Source organism: Camelus bactrianus, chromosome 4, assembly GCF_048773025.1.
Source record: "Camelus bactrianus isolate YW-2024 breed Bactrian camel chromosome 4, ASM4877302v1, whole genome shotgun sequence".
Lineage (NCBI taxonomy): Eukaryota > Metazoa > Chordata > Mammalia > Artiodactyla > Camelidae > Camelus > Camelus bactrianus.
Window position 1 is genome coordinate 65398513 of NC_133542.1, and position 16490 is coordinate 65415002.

General features: G+C 38.1%; 1 protein-coding gene and 1 long non-coding RNA gene across 3 annotated transcripts in view; one reads left to right on the plus strand and one right to left on the minus strand.

The window, feature by feature from the left end:
• C5 (complement C5) overlaps positions 1–16490 on the minus strand; it is a 75586-nt gene that overhangs the window by 23394 nt on the left and 35702 nt on the right. For both annotated transcript variants that reach the window (XM_074362130.1, XM_074362129.1), the window contains exons 19-27: positions 16109–16182; positions 15079–15218; positions 11354–11581; positions 10192–10252; positions 6429–6518; positions 5231–5443; positions 4683–4758; positions 2391–2550; positions 575–670 (exon numbers count right to left, since the gene is read on the minus strand). In XM_074362130.1, coding sequence (XP_074218231.1) covers positions 575–670; positions 2391–2550; positions 4683–4758; positions 5231–5443; positions 6429–6518; positions 10192–10252; positions 11354–11581; positions 15079–15218; positions 16109–16182 — 1138 coding nt within the window. The remainder of the gene's footprint in view (positions 1–574; positions 671–2390; positions 2551–4682; positions 4759–5230; positions 5444–6428; positions 6519–10191; positions 10253–11353; positions 11582–15078; positions 15219–16108; positions 16183–16490) is intronic.
• On the plus strand, positions 7583–15068 carry LOC141577486 (uncharacterized). The gene is made up of 3 exons (XR_012506532.1): positions 7583–7662; positions 9509–9602; positions 12128–15068. It is a non-coding gene; the product is annotated as an uncharacterized LOC141577486 (long non-coding RNA).

Genomic DNA, 16490 nt, shown 5'->3' on the forward strand with positions numbered 1-16490 from the left:
TTGGGCTCGTCCATCTCAGTTCTGCAGGCTGGTTTGAAGGACAGGTCTAATTTACTTCCCAGATCACGGTCTCATCTCTGTTAACCTTTGGCACCTTCTATGTTGATCCTCTTAAGTGGATCCTCTCCTTTCTCCCCTCAGCTTCCGAGGAAATGAGACAGCCCAACTCAAGGCAGTAAACATGGTACGGGGCACCCTCGGTGGTTTCATGATACAGTGTCTCAAGGCTCTGTATTCCAGGTCGTAGAACGACACTCACATACTTGGCCTAAGACTTAGCAGAGATAAGAGAAGGAAGCAGGGGATGTGGAGTCATGTTTTCATCACAGTTAGAAGTTATGAGTTCCAGTTCCAAAGTCACGATTCAATAGCCTATGACACGGGACAGCGAGGTTCACCTTTCCTACGGGCCTCAGTTTTCTCAGTTGTCAACCAGTGGTGGGACTAGATGTTTTCTAACACCTATCACAATTCTGAAATCCTTCAATCCTGAAGTTGAAGGTATTTTCAAGTCCCTGCCCATGCATATGGTGCATAAATAAAGGAGTGTTGGAGAAAGAAAATTCTTACTTACCACCAGCGAGCATATATCAAAAGCCTTTCTAATTCCAATCACAGCAAAGGCTGTAAGATACAAGGTTTTCTCTCGGGCTTCAGTAGGCAAGGTACCCTAAAAATAAAACATGTTTGAAAAGGAGAGTGAAGTGCTGTCCTTAGAGTGACATGACTGGGCTCTGGTGTCCACTTGGGGCCCCGTCTGGCCCTCTCCCTTCATGCACTCCCGTCAGCGTAGTTGCCCTTTCTCAAAGGTCTTAGGTATACACTTTCACTCCCTCTCCCCTCCTCCGCCTCCCCACCCCACAGCTCCACCTCACACCTCTTCGCCATGTTCAAGTTCACCCTCTCCTTCAAGACCCTGGTAAAATGCCACTTCCTCTATAAAGCACTCTTCTGCCTCTGTGCTCCCATATTTTTTCCTCTTAGGGCAGTGACATTCCAATGCATCGCTTATAAGACCTTCCACGAAGTGACCTCTAGCTACCCCTCCAGCTTTGTTTTGTGCCTCTCACCCCTCAGCCCTCTCGGCTCCAGCTCTTTCAATGAACCACTTTCTCTCTCCACCTCAAAATAACAGGCACGCTGTTCGCTCCACCTGGAGCACTCTTCCTGCCCTCCTCCTACTTAGCTCTCAGGAGCCTGGTCAACTCATTTTCTCAACTCCTCCAACCTAGGTTAGATCTCCTTCCTTCAAAGAAACCATCTATCCCTTTTCTTAGCCAGTATCACACACTGGAAATCACTTACTTAGTGTCTGACTTCTCTGCTAGACTGTGGCCTCCATGGCCCCAGTGACCACACCTGTTATGTCCCTTCCATGTAGCACTTAGTACTCATTCAATACATATTTATTGAACAAATACATGAACACACGCGCGCACACACACACACACACACACACACACACACACACACTCTTACAGCTTGATTAGAGTTGTTAGTATTTATAACCCGTTTTCCCGACCAGTGTGCGAGCTCCTTTGTGGCAGGGATAGTCTCTGGTCCATCCTTCCCACTTTTCCTCCCCCGTGGCACCTAAAATAGACCCTTGCATGTTTTACGTGCTCAGTGAATGGTTGTTGAATGAATGCAGATAGATGGATGGATGGGTGGGAACTTAAGAAGAGTATTTTACTCTTCAAACAGCACCTAGATGATGTCAATTGCTCCCGCTTCTGGTTGGGGTCCTAAGCTGTTATTGGCACAGCAGAGGGTTACTCCGGGACCCCTGTCAGCCAGGGAGGCTGCTCATGCCTGATATGAAATGGCTTGGACTGGGGCAGGCAAAATAAATAAATACAAGCTGTTGAATCCTAAAAACAGAAACAACATTCTAAGGAGTAGAAGCTGTTGTAGCAATACTCTGGAGACAATTTGTAATTCAAGCATATAAGTATGTAAGGGTATTTCAACTTCAAATAACACCTTGTTGTACTTTTAAATAAACTGACCCCAATCTCTCTTTCTAACAGAGTATAAATAGGATCCCTCTCATTTTCATGACAATACCTTGCAGCCTAGACCTGTGGGGAGGCTCTGAGGTTCAGGTGCAGATTCCATACCAAGCATATGTGGACAAATTAGTACATTTTACATGTTCCTGAGATCTCTAGCGCCTATGCACTGTGACCCACTAATGCCTGTTATGCTAGATCAGATCTCTCTTATCTGACCTACCCCGAATCATCAAATTCTTTGCCTGTACTCAATAGAAGTTTTTTGCAGGACTGCATATATGTCCCCCTCTCTTCTTCATCCTCCTAAAATGGATAAGAACACAGCTCAAACTTGTAAATAAAACCATGGCTCACCTGTGCATTTGGTTTCCTTACCTGTAATTTTATTGGTTGATACTCAGAATTTTCCTTGAATGATCCATTTTCTAGTTGACAATTCTCAATCAGCCACAATAAAGAATTACAAATTGAATTTTGGTTCTGAGCTACATATTTATTTACTTGTCCAAGTACTCTTAAAGCAAAAGCTGTTAACCTTTAAGACAAAATCAAGTAAGTAAGCATTTAGATATTGAATCCCTTTTATTTTTCAACTTAGTGTGTTTTAGTTCATACGGTGTTTATTCTTTGAAAGAAAAGAACACTTTAAAACATGCCATTCCAAAGTAAGCTGTCACCATTTTACAAGGGCAGGGAAGATTTTAGGAAGACCTCCCCAAACAGTCAAATGTGAGCAGCACATCTTCTGTGATTACAACATCATTATCCTACCCAAGCTGCAAGTTGATGCCTGATGATAAAGAAATTACTCTCTTAAAGTCAAAGACAATCGTGGTGAAATAAATAGTTTTGAGTCAAAGCAGCGGCCCATGGACATGAGATGTGGAAGAGCAAAGTCATAAAATTCCAGACTGTAAAATGTGCACAAGCTATCCAGTCTAAATCCCTGTCAAGGTCTAAATTCCTTTCCCCAGCATCCGTGGGAAGGTTGATCTTGCTTCCCCTTGTGCCATGCCCTTGATGCAGAACTTGCCACCTCACAAGGAAGCTTTAATTCTTGTGATTACTTAGTCTAAAAGCAATTTCAGTCTCTACTGACGTCTCTCAAAGGTGCCTCTTATACCTCCATTCCTCCCCTCTGATTCCTTCACTCAGCAGCCCAGGAGCCAGATGCCCTTGCGCCTCAGACCCCTTGACTCCCTCCTTCCAAAGTTTTTGTTTTAATTTTCTTTTCTAAAAATGAATATCACTCTTTGTACTTTTTGTATCTTCCTCAATTTTTTTGTAAAGTATTCAGTTGTTGGCCATTTTCTTCTATATATATATTTCTCTCAAGGAACTTATGAAGTTGGATGTAAGGTGGGACCCAAGCACTCTATGTTTCTGACTGAACACCATCCACTCAGTCTAGCCCAGAACTCTTCAGAGGCTCTAGAGGTTTCCTGAGAGGCTATCACATCTTCTTGTGGAGATTTCTGTTCTCCAGGTGTTTTGTTCCCAGCTCCTGCTGTGGTGGTTCCGGTCTGCATCAACCCCCACTCCCTGCATCCTGGGTGTTATCCTCCAGGAGTCTATGTGTCTTTTAAAATGTGCCATTCACACATGGTTAGACCCACTTCTAAGGTACAATCTGTGGGACTTGGTGACTGATTGGATGTAGAGCTAAAAGGAAAGAGAGGAGTCAAACTTGGTCAGCAGAATACAAAGTACAGAGTATGGTTATGCACTGACTGAGGGAACAGAGGAACAAAATAATGAATTTGGCCCAGAGTGTGTTTGAAGGGCCTTTGGCTCCCAGGCCCCTAGAAATGTGGATCTGGAGCTTAGGAAAGAAGTTAGGCCTCAAGATACAGATTAGGGAATCATCCGCATAGAAGTTACGGAAGTCATGGGCAAAGATGAGATTGCACAAGGAGAGATTCCAGAAAATAAGGGGGTCAAGGATGAAATTCTGGGGGCTCTCAGTAGTTAAAAGGCATAATCTAAAAGTCAATTATTCCAGATTGTAAACTTCTTAAAAGTGTGTCATACAGTAGAACCTACAAAGCACCTCTCACAGTGTTTTTATTAAATATTTGTCAAAGCATGACAGTGTTTTTTGAAAATAAATTGCCATGTGAATTTAATTAGCTCAGACTCTCTTTCCCTCGAATCATCAGAATTTTGGAAGTTACGACGCTTCACCTAATAAGTACTTATTGAGCACCTACTATATGTAGGTGCTTACATTCTAGTGGTGAGACAAATGGTAAGTGAGGTAAGTAAGAATGTTTGTGATAAATTCTAAAGAGTAAAGGAAAGCTGAGGAGAAGAATATGAAGTGCTGGGATGGGAATGAGATGTGATTTTAGACAGAATGATTAATAGAGGCCTCACTGAGAAGGTGACTGTTGGTAAAGACTTGAGGGAGGTAAGGGAGCCAGCCATGCTGATACCTGGGGAAGAGATGTGAATGGCTTGGATCAGGATGGGGTGTTGGGATGGGTGAGAAGGAGCTGCAGCCAAAAGCATTTGCTGGATCAGATGTGGCTCGTAAGAGAAAGAGGGCAGTGGAGGATGACCTGGCTTTTAGCCTGAGCAACTAGATGAACAGAGTTTCCATTAAGGTTGCTGCTCTTTAGTTAATTAACTACCATATGAAAATGCAAGTCAAAACCTTCTACTTACCAAGTGCTCGCACTTCCGCCTCTCCACATGCTGTAAGAATAGTCCGGATTTTTGAAGGACATGATGCTCACCATCCCTGTGAGGCACCAGGAAGAGAACACAGTGCTTCAGTGACCCCCGTGTCTACTCAGAGTGCTTTACTAGCCTCTGGGAACGGCAAACTTCCTTTGCTGCTGGGCGGCAAGCATGTGCTCTGTCCAACATTGAACTTCTCTAAGGAAGTATATGAATCTCTTGAATTGGGAATTATCAAGTAGAACATTTTGAGCTCATTCAAGAAGGAAGGAAGTGCTCTGTAGAGTTTGGAATGCAGGTGTCTTGTCTCTCATCCAGGAATTCTAGTAAGTTAAGCCAAAATGCTACAGCAAACAGTATTTATTTGTGTAATAGGGTCCATCTCATGATTTTTTGTGTGTGTGTGGCTGAAATGCTTTTACAAGTAAACTTTTGTATAATTAATAACTTACATATTCATTTAATTAAACTATTAGTGTAAATAAATCACAAGATTTTAATGTACAGTATGTGAAATAGATTTTTTTTTTTACCTTCTTTTAATTTTTTCTCCAGGTTCTGTTTCTGAGTTAATGACTTAGGAGAAAAGATGTTCCAATTATCTCCTGCTTCCAGGTAGTGAAAAACATAGAATACTGGGACAATGCTCATCAGCTCCGCTTCTGCATTCCCTTTGGGGAGGTGGGTAAGGGTATCAATGCCTTCCTGACTCAGAACTGCAGACATGATCTCACCTAAAAGCAGTCCTGAAACAAACAAACAAAAATCAAAGTAGATACAATCAAATTTCTATTAATGTCTGAGTAACAGTATATTTTAAATAGAGATAAGAGCAAACATCTCTATCTTTTCCTTTTTGTCTTGGCAGTTGAATTTCTTCTCGGAACTGGGGAGAGGAAAAAAAAAGGATCTAGTTAGGAAGATGGATTTAAAGAAACACCAGAGGCAGGCTTAAAAATACCACTGTAATATGAGGGTAAGATGGTGTAATACGGTGGGCAGATTATAGCATAGAGGACATGGCCAACTAGTTGCCACACAAACTTGATGGCTTTAGATATTATAAACTCTATTATTCAATCACATCCCTAAAGTAAAGCAAAGAGTCTGAACTGTGAATGCTCCATGAGTGCCGTGAGGGCTCTGTCTATACCTCATCATGAGATCCTAGGCAAACCAATTTCTTATATAAAAAACAACAGAGTTGGACATGATTTAAAAAGTTCTTTCCAGTACTAGCATTCTGTGATTCCAAGGTTTTCCTGAGATAAAATGTAGTCAGGACATTCTATCATTTTGATACGTCACTGAGTTTTTAAAGGCTGGAGACCAGGGATAAAACCCACTAACAACACCACTCTGCAAATGTACTGGTACTCTAGCAGAGCAGCGCTGCTTTCTTGGGACCATCTGCAGGTCCTAAAGCCTTCTCTGAAACAGGACTGGCCACTAGGATCATGGAAAGTCCTTTAAGTCTGGAAGCAGCTGCACCTTCATTTAAGAAAAGTCCCTGGGCCAGCGACAGCCCCCAACCTCCACAATGGGAACATGAATCAAGTTGGAAGAGTGACTGGGGATATGAAGGTGGGAGTAGGAACAGAGTTCTCCTGGAGGTGGATTTGCAAATGAGACTGAGTAGAGAAGAGGAGAAATAAAGTAAGCATGAGAATATTTGTTTTTGTTTGAAACACAAAACGAAATAAGAAATAAAAATGGCACTTGTTAATTTACCTTTTACACTCACAACCCTTTTGACTTTTGTTTTGGGGACCAAATCTAATGGTACTCTGTATGGGAACTCCTTTCGTCTGCTAATAACACCTGAAATTTAAAAGAAAATTATTAGATTTACACAGAGTTCTTGAGGGAAAACTATCTGCAGATTATTTATAATATATCTACCTTCGAGGAACTTTTTAAAGTAAAAGACCTTTATAATAACAATATTAAAAATTTAAGGGGAAGTTAAAAATAATCAAAGATTTTTATCAAACTCTAGGCTTATATAATCTCTTTAAATAAAGCATTAAATTTGACTGTAAGCCCCCCGGTCATTAAAAGATAGGAAACAAATAGGTTATAAAAATCTTATTCACCAGTAAAAGGCAACATGCCATTTTGTCCAAAGAGAGACAATTGTTCTTGAAACTGAAACCTAAAAATAACTAACATGTAATTCCTTAGTCAAAGAAATGTGAAGATTAGCTCCACTGGGAAACATGCCCTGAAATTCTTTCCACCTTCTCCTGTCTGTCTAAATGAGACACTTTCCCCTCTCTGCACAATAACAGAGTTTAAGCATGCCTGTATCAGAGCATTTTCTACTGTAACCATTGATTTATTTCATAAAAGTGATAACATTTATCATTCTCCTGGTAGACTACCAAGCACTCTGCTAAGTTCTTTAAATGCATTGTCACACTGGATCCTCACAAACAACCCTGTGTGCTAGGTCTATTATTATTACTTTAATTTTCTAGATGAGGAAACTGAGGCTTAGAAAGCAAATTGCTCAAGGCCACAGAGCTAGTGCAGGTGAAGCTGCATCTGAACTCAGGAAGTTTTACTGCAGACCCCACGGCGTCACCACAGACAGACTCCCCCTCCTACTGCCCTGCTAAGAAAGCTCTTTGAGGGCAGGAACCATCTCTTTTAGACTGCTATAGTCCCACACAGTCCCTGGTACATGGCAGATGTTAAAAAAAAAAAAGTGACATTTTGCATTTTATGGCAAACCACATGGCTTTGCAGAAGAAATAGGAATGTTTCCCAGGTAACTTCTTTCTTCATTAACCTTTAACAAATGCTGAGGATATGATGTTAAAATTAAACCCAGTAAAGACTTTTAAGAGCATTTAAGTGTGGCTGAAAGAGCACTGAGTTCAGAAAGAGCTCACTTTAGATGTGTCACTGGGCAAGACACTTTGTCTTTCTAAGCCTTGGTTTGCTCGTCAGTTAAATAAAGGTAAGAATATTTTCCTCAAAGGGTTTTTGTGACAGTAAAAACAATATAGACAAAGAGACTGGCAAACAGTCTTTGCTCATTATATGGTACGTAGGACAGTAGGTTGTTTGAGATTATCTAAATTTGATCCTCTACCCTTGTTTCCATTGATACTTGCCCTAGACTATTTCATTTCTTGTTAGCAACTTTTCTACCAGATGGAAAATGTACAGAAGAGAAAGCTAAAACTAAGGGAAGTTAATTTTACTCCTCGTCAGAGATCCTAATAAAAGGTCCATCAAGACATTACACGTAAAAGTAGATGCCAGAGAGATGAAAACATTTATAACTTAAATCTGTAAAACCAATAGGATAAAGTACACAACAATATCTTTGTGAATTAAGAGCAGAGAAAGACTTAAGAAATAGAACAGGATCTATAGCACAATTCGTTTTACATCTTAAAAAGACATACACCACAACAAAGTGAATATAGGCAATATTTCATAATAATTTAAATGGAGTATAACCTTTAAAATTGTGAATCACTATACTGTACACCTGTACCTTGTACATCAACTATGCTTTAATTTAAAAATAGCGTACATCAACTCTGCCTTAATTTAAAAAGCTAAAAATAAATAAATAAATAAATAAATAAATAAATAAAGACATACACATATACAACCTTACCTCCCTACACAAAGACATTTACCAAGCATATTACCAAGCAAATAAAACATGAGAGGGGCCTGCCCTGACCAGGGATGAGGGTGTGCCAGAAGTGAGAGGGGTGAGGAACTGAACTCTCTGCATCTGAGATATGAAAAGAATTGCAGGAGAGAGCTTGTTAGGGAGAGGAAGTAGGAACCAAAGGCGAGGGGTCGTCTTGAGTATTGAGTTTCTGTATTTAGTCTCTTTTTAAGCTGATGTCACACAATTTTAAAATTTATTTATTTATTTATTATTTAATTTGGGGGGAGTTAGGGCTGGGAGGAGGTAATTAGGTTTATTTTTAGGGGAGGTACTGGGAATTGAACCCAGGACCTTGTGCGTGCTAAGCATGCTCTCTACCACTTGAGCTAAGCCCTCCCCATGATGTCACACAATTTTAATTACTATTACTTTACAATTTGTTCCAAAACCTCCTTCTCCCTCACTGATATTTTTCTCAGATTTCCTCTAACATTATTGCCTGTTTACTTTTCCAAATACATCTTAGCCTTTAAAAAAAAAAAGCTCCATGAAGTATCATACTGGTATAGCAATTCCAATATACATGTATTGGAAGTATTTAATAAAATCTCAAATAAACTGGACAGAATTGGTTGTCATCTTTACCCTAGTTAGCACTCTGGAAAGTAACAAAGCTGCCTGAGTCTAAGTTATCTAAAATGGTAAGTGGAAAAAGTCGTATGACAAGACTGGAAAGAGGCATAGAGATTTTTTTTAACCAAGATTTTTAATGGAGAGATGTATTCCCAGATAAAGGATAATTGCCATCTGGTGGCCCTGATGTTCACACGTAGGACGGGTAAGACAGGGCCTTTTGGAAAGCTGTCTGCAATAATGTTAGAATAGGAGGCATAAGGGTGAAGAGGCAGAAAAGACAAAGGATGCAGTGACTTGAGGTGTGATGTAACTGCATGAGGCCAAAAGCTCAGAACTTGTAATCTCCCTCCCCATAGATTCTTCACAGCCTTGGAGGAGGTCTGAGTGAAGACAAAATTAGAGAAAAAAGTTTGCATGTGGATATATGTACATAGGATGGATTTTTCTTTTTGTTAATCTGTTGAAGTCATCCTTATTCAGTGTATGAGACTCAGCTGATTTGAAATGTAAATGTCTTAATTCTTTGCTTTCCCAGAGGAAATGGCAGAGTCTAATGGTCTTGATTAGTAAGGAAAGTTGCTGTATCACTGAAAGAAAAGAAAAACGATGCGATGCAATGCAACACGAAGGTAAATTTCAACCATTTAATAAGAACTACAGAAGTCTATTTTTGCAAAACAAAATTGACTGAGCATATTCTAAATTTCATAAGTACATATGTATTTAGTCGTTGATTAAGTACTCAAATGTTTGCAAAATTCTAACATTGAGAAGATTCAGAGTATCTCAATTGAAGGCAAAGCAAGGAAGTAAGTACAATGAGAAATGGCTTTTTAAAGTAATTAATCAGCATTTTTGTGTTTTCAAATAATGCATGTTAAATAAGCATGGAAATGACTTTTTAAGGTGTTCTTTGGATTGATGGTTCTATAAGAAAATATTGCAAGTTATTATTGTGATGGATAGAAAATGACTAATATATAAGGGAAGTCATACAATTATTACTATTTCAATTCTTTGCATTTAAAGCTAATGGGATTATTTTTCTTTGTTCTAAATCCATCCAGATTATAATAAAACATGTGCTATCAAGAATGGTAGTGAACTAAGTAGATATCTCTGATTGTAGACAATTAACATTTTGAAAAATAGTGTTTCAGGTTACATACCTCTCTAGAGGAAAAGACAAGATATAAAATACAAAATCATTTTGCCTACCGTATATACCCCTTGGGTCCAGAGTAATACCAGCAAAACTTTCCCTTTTGACACCCTCTGGCTAAAATAAAGGCAAAAGACATTCAGTTAAGAACATAATTAAATTTATATGACCTGAATGCTTGGATCAACTTGACTACTTTTCCAATTAAAAAATCTTTTTTTTTTTTTCCTGGAGAAGGCAAAGTATGTTAAAATACTTACATGCATACATGCAGGAATAAGATTTTTCTCGCTATTTACATGATAATCAGAGCTTAAATAGAAGTTATTATAAGCTAAGGAATTGATCAAAGTGCTTTGTATGTATTAGCTCATTTAACCTCAAGAACACTCCATGAAATAGGTGCTATTATTACTCTGATTCATCATTACGAGGAAACTGGCACCCAGAGAGATCGAGAGATGTATCCAAATACTTCAATGAAAAATAAAAAAGAAACTTATCCGATGTCACACTGCTAGGAAGTGGTGGAGCCAGGATGCAAACTCAGTCAGTGTGACTCCAGAGTCTGGGCATGGAACCACTGTGCAAAGATGCACAGAACGTGGCTTGCACAAAATAAGTCCATACATGTTCACTGAAGTGAATTTCATGGCTGCAAACAAACTCAGAGAATGAAGACCTAGGAAGGCCCAGTTCTGTCATTAAGAATCTTGGCAAGAATCTCAATAAGATAACATGAAAACACTCAACAGACTGCGTGGGTAAACAGTACTTAAGAAATGATCGTTTTCTTTCTTTTTTCGGCCTGTTAACTCATTTACAAAATGGAAAATTTTCTAGACTGTAAATTCTGAACTACAAATGTATAGGTTGGTGTCTTATTTATTGTTGTAGCTCCGTGACTTAGCATAATGTCTGGTACAGATTTCAACACATTTGTATTTCATATTTTCTACAGTAAGCAAGTATCACTGTTTTATTGAAATTTTAAAAACATAATTTCAGACTTAAAGAAAAGTTATAAGAATAGTCCAAAAATACCCGAGATAACCTCTACCCAGATTCCCCCAAAGGTTCACATTTTGTTACATCTGTGTTATCACTTTCTCTCTGTCTCTCTTTCTGAATCTGTTAAGCACGAGTTGACAATAACTTTTTTTTCCAGAAAGAAAAATGTGTTTTTGAAACAATCAGAAAAAAGCATGTTTTTCTTACCACCACTCTTAATGTTTTCACTAAGATTTCGTTTCCAAACGAAGTCTCCAGTGAAAAGTTGATGTTGTGGAGGCCAATTTCCAGAGGAAGGACGCTGAAGGTCACCGCGTGGCTTGAGGAGCCCTCTATTCTCTGGGGCACACATTTGGAGGAACTTTTCCCCTGAGGGTCAATGCCTGGGCTTCCCGACGAACAGATTCCCTCCACGGGAGACATTTTAACACAGAACTGAAATATCACCAGTGAACAATTACATCAAAACACATTATGATAAGATAGCATGCCCTGACTCTATTTGTCTGGACACAAATTCTCTCCTGGTACTTGTTAAATAATCCCTTAGATTCTAAGGCCAAGGAGAAAGCTCATTTCAGATTTTCTAAAACACACACGCAAGTTGCCATAGAGCTTAGCACTGTGGTAGGATGTCTAGAAAGCTCAGCGCTGACTCAGAAACATCTAACCTTCTTTAGACTGTTACCCACTAAATCAGGTGCAACACTATTGAAGTTCTTTGATCATGTTGTTGTGATAGCGTTTGTTACACCGTCTCTTTTTTGTGTTTTAGACATGGGAGCCCCAGATTCAGGCACTCTGTGTGTCTTATTCATCTTTGTGACGTATAGGTCAGCCTTTGGTATTCAACAGACGGTTTTTGAAAGACTGAAACTCCATCTCCACGTTCAAGGCCCCGCCCAGCTAACTACTATGTGCCTGATTAACTTTTCCAATCTTGTCTCTTATTAATTTCTTATTTGTACCCTTGTTTTACAGACAAGCTCTGGCTCTGGAAAGACCAAGTTTCAAATCTTGGCTCTGCCACTTACTGTGTGACCAGAGCAGACTGCATGACCTCTTTGACCCCTCCATTTCTTCATCTTTGTAATGGGGATAATAATGGTACCTACTGACTTCTGGCTCAAGTAGTGAATATTTTTTATCTGCTCTTCAAAATCTAGTGAACTGACAGAACTACACCCAAAAGAATAAATCTGTGAGATCCAGAATAAATCAAGCAAGTAAACAAGAAAGAGTGCCAACATTCAATGACTAATTTTGAGGAATTTCTCAAAAATGGCAAATTCCTTTTTGCTCTTAACTATCTTCTTAGGAAACACAACAACCAGGGTGGGCAGGAGTTAAAGAAACCTATTGGGTCACCTGAAGCCTATGATTCCCCCAGGAGTTGGCTGGGGAAGGGGAGATATAGAAGAGTCATTGGATAAAATTCAACTTATATTCACTATAAAACCCTTAGTAAATTGATATTAGAAATGAACTTTGAAACTGATATCAAAAAAACAAAAACCAAAAAACTTTGGCAGTCGTTCTGCTTTCAGAAATAGCCAAGTAGCTCCAACTGGATAACACTTCTGCAAATAATGACTATAAACTCAAGACAAAATATGCATTAAAAAAAAAAAAAAACTACCTGAATGCACTAGAGGGTGGAAGAGAAGGTGACACTCAGAAGAAGGGAAGGACACTGGGCAAGGGTCCTGCCTGTTTTAACCTGTGGGCAGTCACTGTTAGTTCCCTGAGGATTAGCTAAAGCTCTGGTACAACCTGCCATCTTACTGGCTTGAAAAACCAGGGGACAGAGTGTGGAGCAGCCGCCACAATGGAAAAGTGAAGAAGCTCCGAGTTCAGTGTATAAACTTTGCTTAAACCTGGCTGACCCTTGAACTATGCACAGCACAGATTCCAAGCATCCCAGCGAAGACTAAAAGAATGGAACTGAGATTTCAGTTTGAGACTGATTCAGCCAATCACCTGCTAAAACACACAAACCAAGATGTCAGCTATTCAGAGGATCATAAGGGAATCTATAACATTTCATTAAGAAAGTCCAAGGGTCAATGCAAAGTTACTAGGTGTGAAGGAATAGTAAAGTGTGGTCTATACTCAACAGGAAAGGTAATTAATAGATAATTAACCGAGATATTACAGATGTTCTTGTTTTTTGGTATGATGAATAATGCACTGATAATTTAAAAATTAAGACAAAATATGGCAGTACCATGAGATGTGTGACACATCACTGTCTAGTTATAATTGTGTCATTGCAATTTGTGGTTCTCCAAGCAGTAGTGCAATGCAATGAAAGCATTACACGTGGTCTACATCACAACCACTCAACTCTGCTATGGATAATACCTACACAAATGAGTGTGACTGTAAACTTTATGGGCACTGAAATTTGAATTTCATACAATTCTCACATGCCATAAAACATTCTTCTTCTTCTCCCCGCCCCTACACTTATAGAAATGTGAAAAACATTCTTAGATTATAGGCTATAAAAAAAGAAGGAGCAGGCCAGTTTCAGCCCAAGGCTCATACACTGCTGACCCTGATCTAGTACATAAAGCAAAAGGATGAAGGAATGTAAAAGATTCAATATTGTAGGCAGGTCAGTTTCCCTTACATAGGTTTACAAATCAGGACAATGCCTGAATACATTTTAAACTAAATCAGCAAGCAATTATTTGACACAGTCTTATAATCATAAAATTTAAAAATAATTCAATTTCAAAGTATGTACATATTTTTGTCTACATCAAAGTATGATAGCATGATCAACAGAAAATATTCAAGCATAAAATACCTATGACACTAGGAGAATGGAATGAAATATGAGTTCACAGATAAAAAAGAATGATATATATAGTCTGCTGTTAAGAGTTTATTTGGGTATTTTTAAATGGATTGCTATGTTATTTAGATTGTGCTGTATACCTTTAAAATTTTGATATGAAAGCTTTATTTTAAAAATATCAATACTTAATATTCCCAAAGTTATAGATTTGCATATATACTCTTTTAACTTTATGATGAAAAATTTTAGATGCCAAATTTAAAATGTGCCAATAGGGTACTTAGTTTTTCCAAAAAAATTTAGGGACATGTAAGCAAAATGTTTGGAGACCACTAAAACACTCATGTCTAAGAATGAAATTAGAGATTTAAAAAAATATAGTCAGATTTTTGGACTGCATTGAGTTCCAATATAAAGTTTTGTGCTTGTGATTTTTAAGTCAGCCTGATTATAATTCTCTTTAGAAGTGTGTTGGCAAAAAGAAGACAAATAGTGGGTCTGACCATGGTTGGAATTTTTCATGGTGTAAACACCAGAGCAAAAGGGGATCAAGGGATTTGACATGATTAGGATCAGGGCAATCATATAATGATGGCTTATGAATTCTAACCTGAACAATAAAGACATAAGCATGAGAGGGCTAGTGGATAATAAAAAAGGTAGGGGAGTTAATGGGTTGGAAGATTCAATGATGCTTGTAGAACTGTAGCTACAAAGTAACAAGTCAGAAGGACTTGGGTAGAAGGTTATGGTCAGTTGGTGAGATGCTTGAAATAAGATTTTTGGAGGGGATGACAAGGTCTGCAAAGTGAAAATGAGTATAAATGGCTAAAATGGAGGAAAGGAAAGTGCTGTTCGATGTAAGGAGATCAAGGAACTCAAAGTCCAGGGTGCTGAATAAACCAAATGAGAACTCATCTCTCTCTGAGCTCCACAGCACATTGATTACCTTAAGGACTTTTTGTATGAATAGTTATCTTAACTCTTCTTCAGTTTTGTATCCCTTCACTGAGTGTGGGGTTTTTATTTTTTATGTATGTGATAATTCCATTCATAGAATTCTCAGAAAATCATAGAATTCTTCCTTTTTTCCATTTATTTGAACATATCATAAATACCTACTTACCACCATCCCAGACGTTCTATAGTTGTAAACAGTTCCTTTCAACTGGATCTGTTCCCCTCGTACAACAGAATACGGTATATTCATTTCCAGGAAGACATCTTTGAACACCTTTGCCTTGAGAGTATCAGCAACACATATACCTTCAGCGCAAAGTAGAAGCATATTAGGGAATTCTTATAATGACTTATTAGTACTAAAATGTCTCAGATTTGTTTTGCTTCAGGGAAAAAGGAACGTTAGGTCATGCTTTTCTCATGCCTTATCACCTCATGTCCTTGAATTTTCTACTCACTGATTTTTTTTTAAATTGAGATATACCTGATGTATAACATTGTATTAGTTTCAAGCGGACAACTTAATGATCACCACAATAAGTCTAGTTAACATCCACCATCACACATACTACAAAATTTTCTCTTGTGATGAGAACTTTTAAGATCTACTCTTTTACCATTGATCTTCATTCAATAATTATTGGTATTAACAGAAAACTTCATTTGTCCAACAAATATTTAATTTTATTTAGGGCGTGAGAATGTTTATTGACTAAAGCACCAAATCTCTTTTTTAGATATTCATTATTGGTTCCATTTAATGGGTTTTAAAATTTGACTCTGGAAATCAGGATTTACAGGAACAAAAAATAGCAAACAGACAAACAAGCCAGGACTGAAGTTATTTATAAAGTATCTGCACTAAACCACCACAAAAAGGCATTAGTCCAGAGGAGAAATCATATATTTGTCTCTAACTCTACTCAATCTTCTAGTCACTGAGCAAAAGCAAAGGAAAATGGGGGCTTCATATCAGCATTTATAAAATGATGGCTAATAGAGAGCAAAAGAAGAAATGAATGTGATCAAAGATGTGGGCATATCCAAGTCTTTTCATAATGCATTAAAAATAATATTTTAATAAATGACACCACTTAACTCTTGGGTAAACTAAAATAGACAATAACAAAAAAACCTACGTTTTGCTAATGAAATCACTCCTTATGTGAGTATATATATAACTTCAACTTGCTTACCACTATTTGAAATGCCAACACCTTGAATTTCCCAGGTAGTTAGAGAATCAGGTAGCACAAACTGCAACTGGTTTCTGAAATTTAAAATGATGATACTCAAATTACAGTGGAGGATTGATTAACCCAACTTGACAGCATTCATTAACAGAATTTTTGCTTCATACTACCTTAGAAGAAAGAAAAAAATCGCAATGACACAAAATCACAATAGGTATTAAGGAAAAATCAAGCAAGAAAAATGTATTTAGTAACTCTCCTCATTTTATGCTTTTAGATATTTCACTTATATGATGAAAATTCAGATTCAGAAGGATGCCTTTGAAACACTGCAAATTCAAAGCATATAAATCAAAGGAAAAAATATGTTTATTGTGTAGGATGT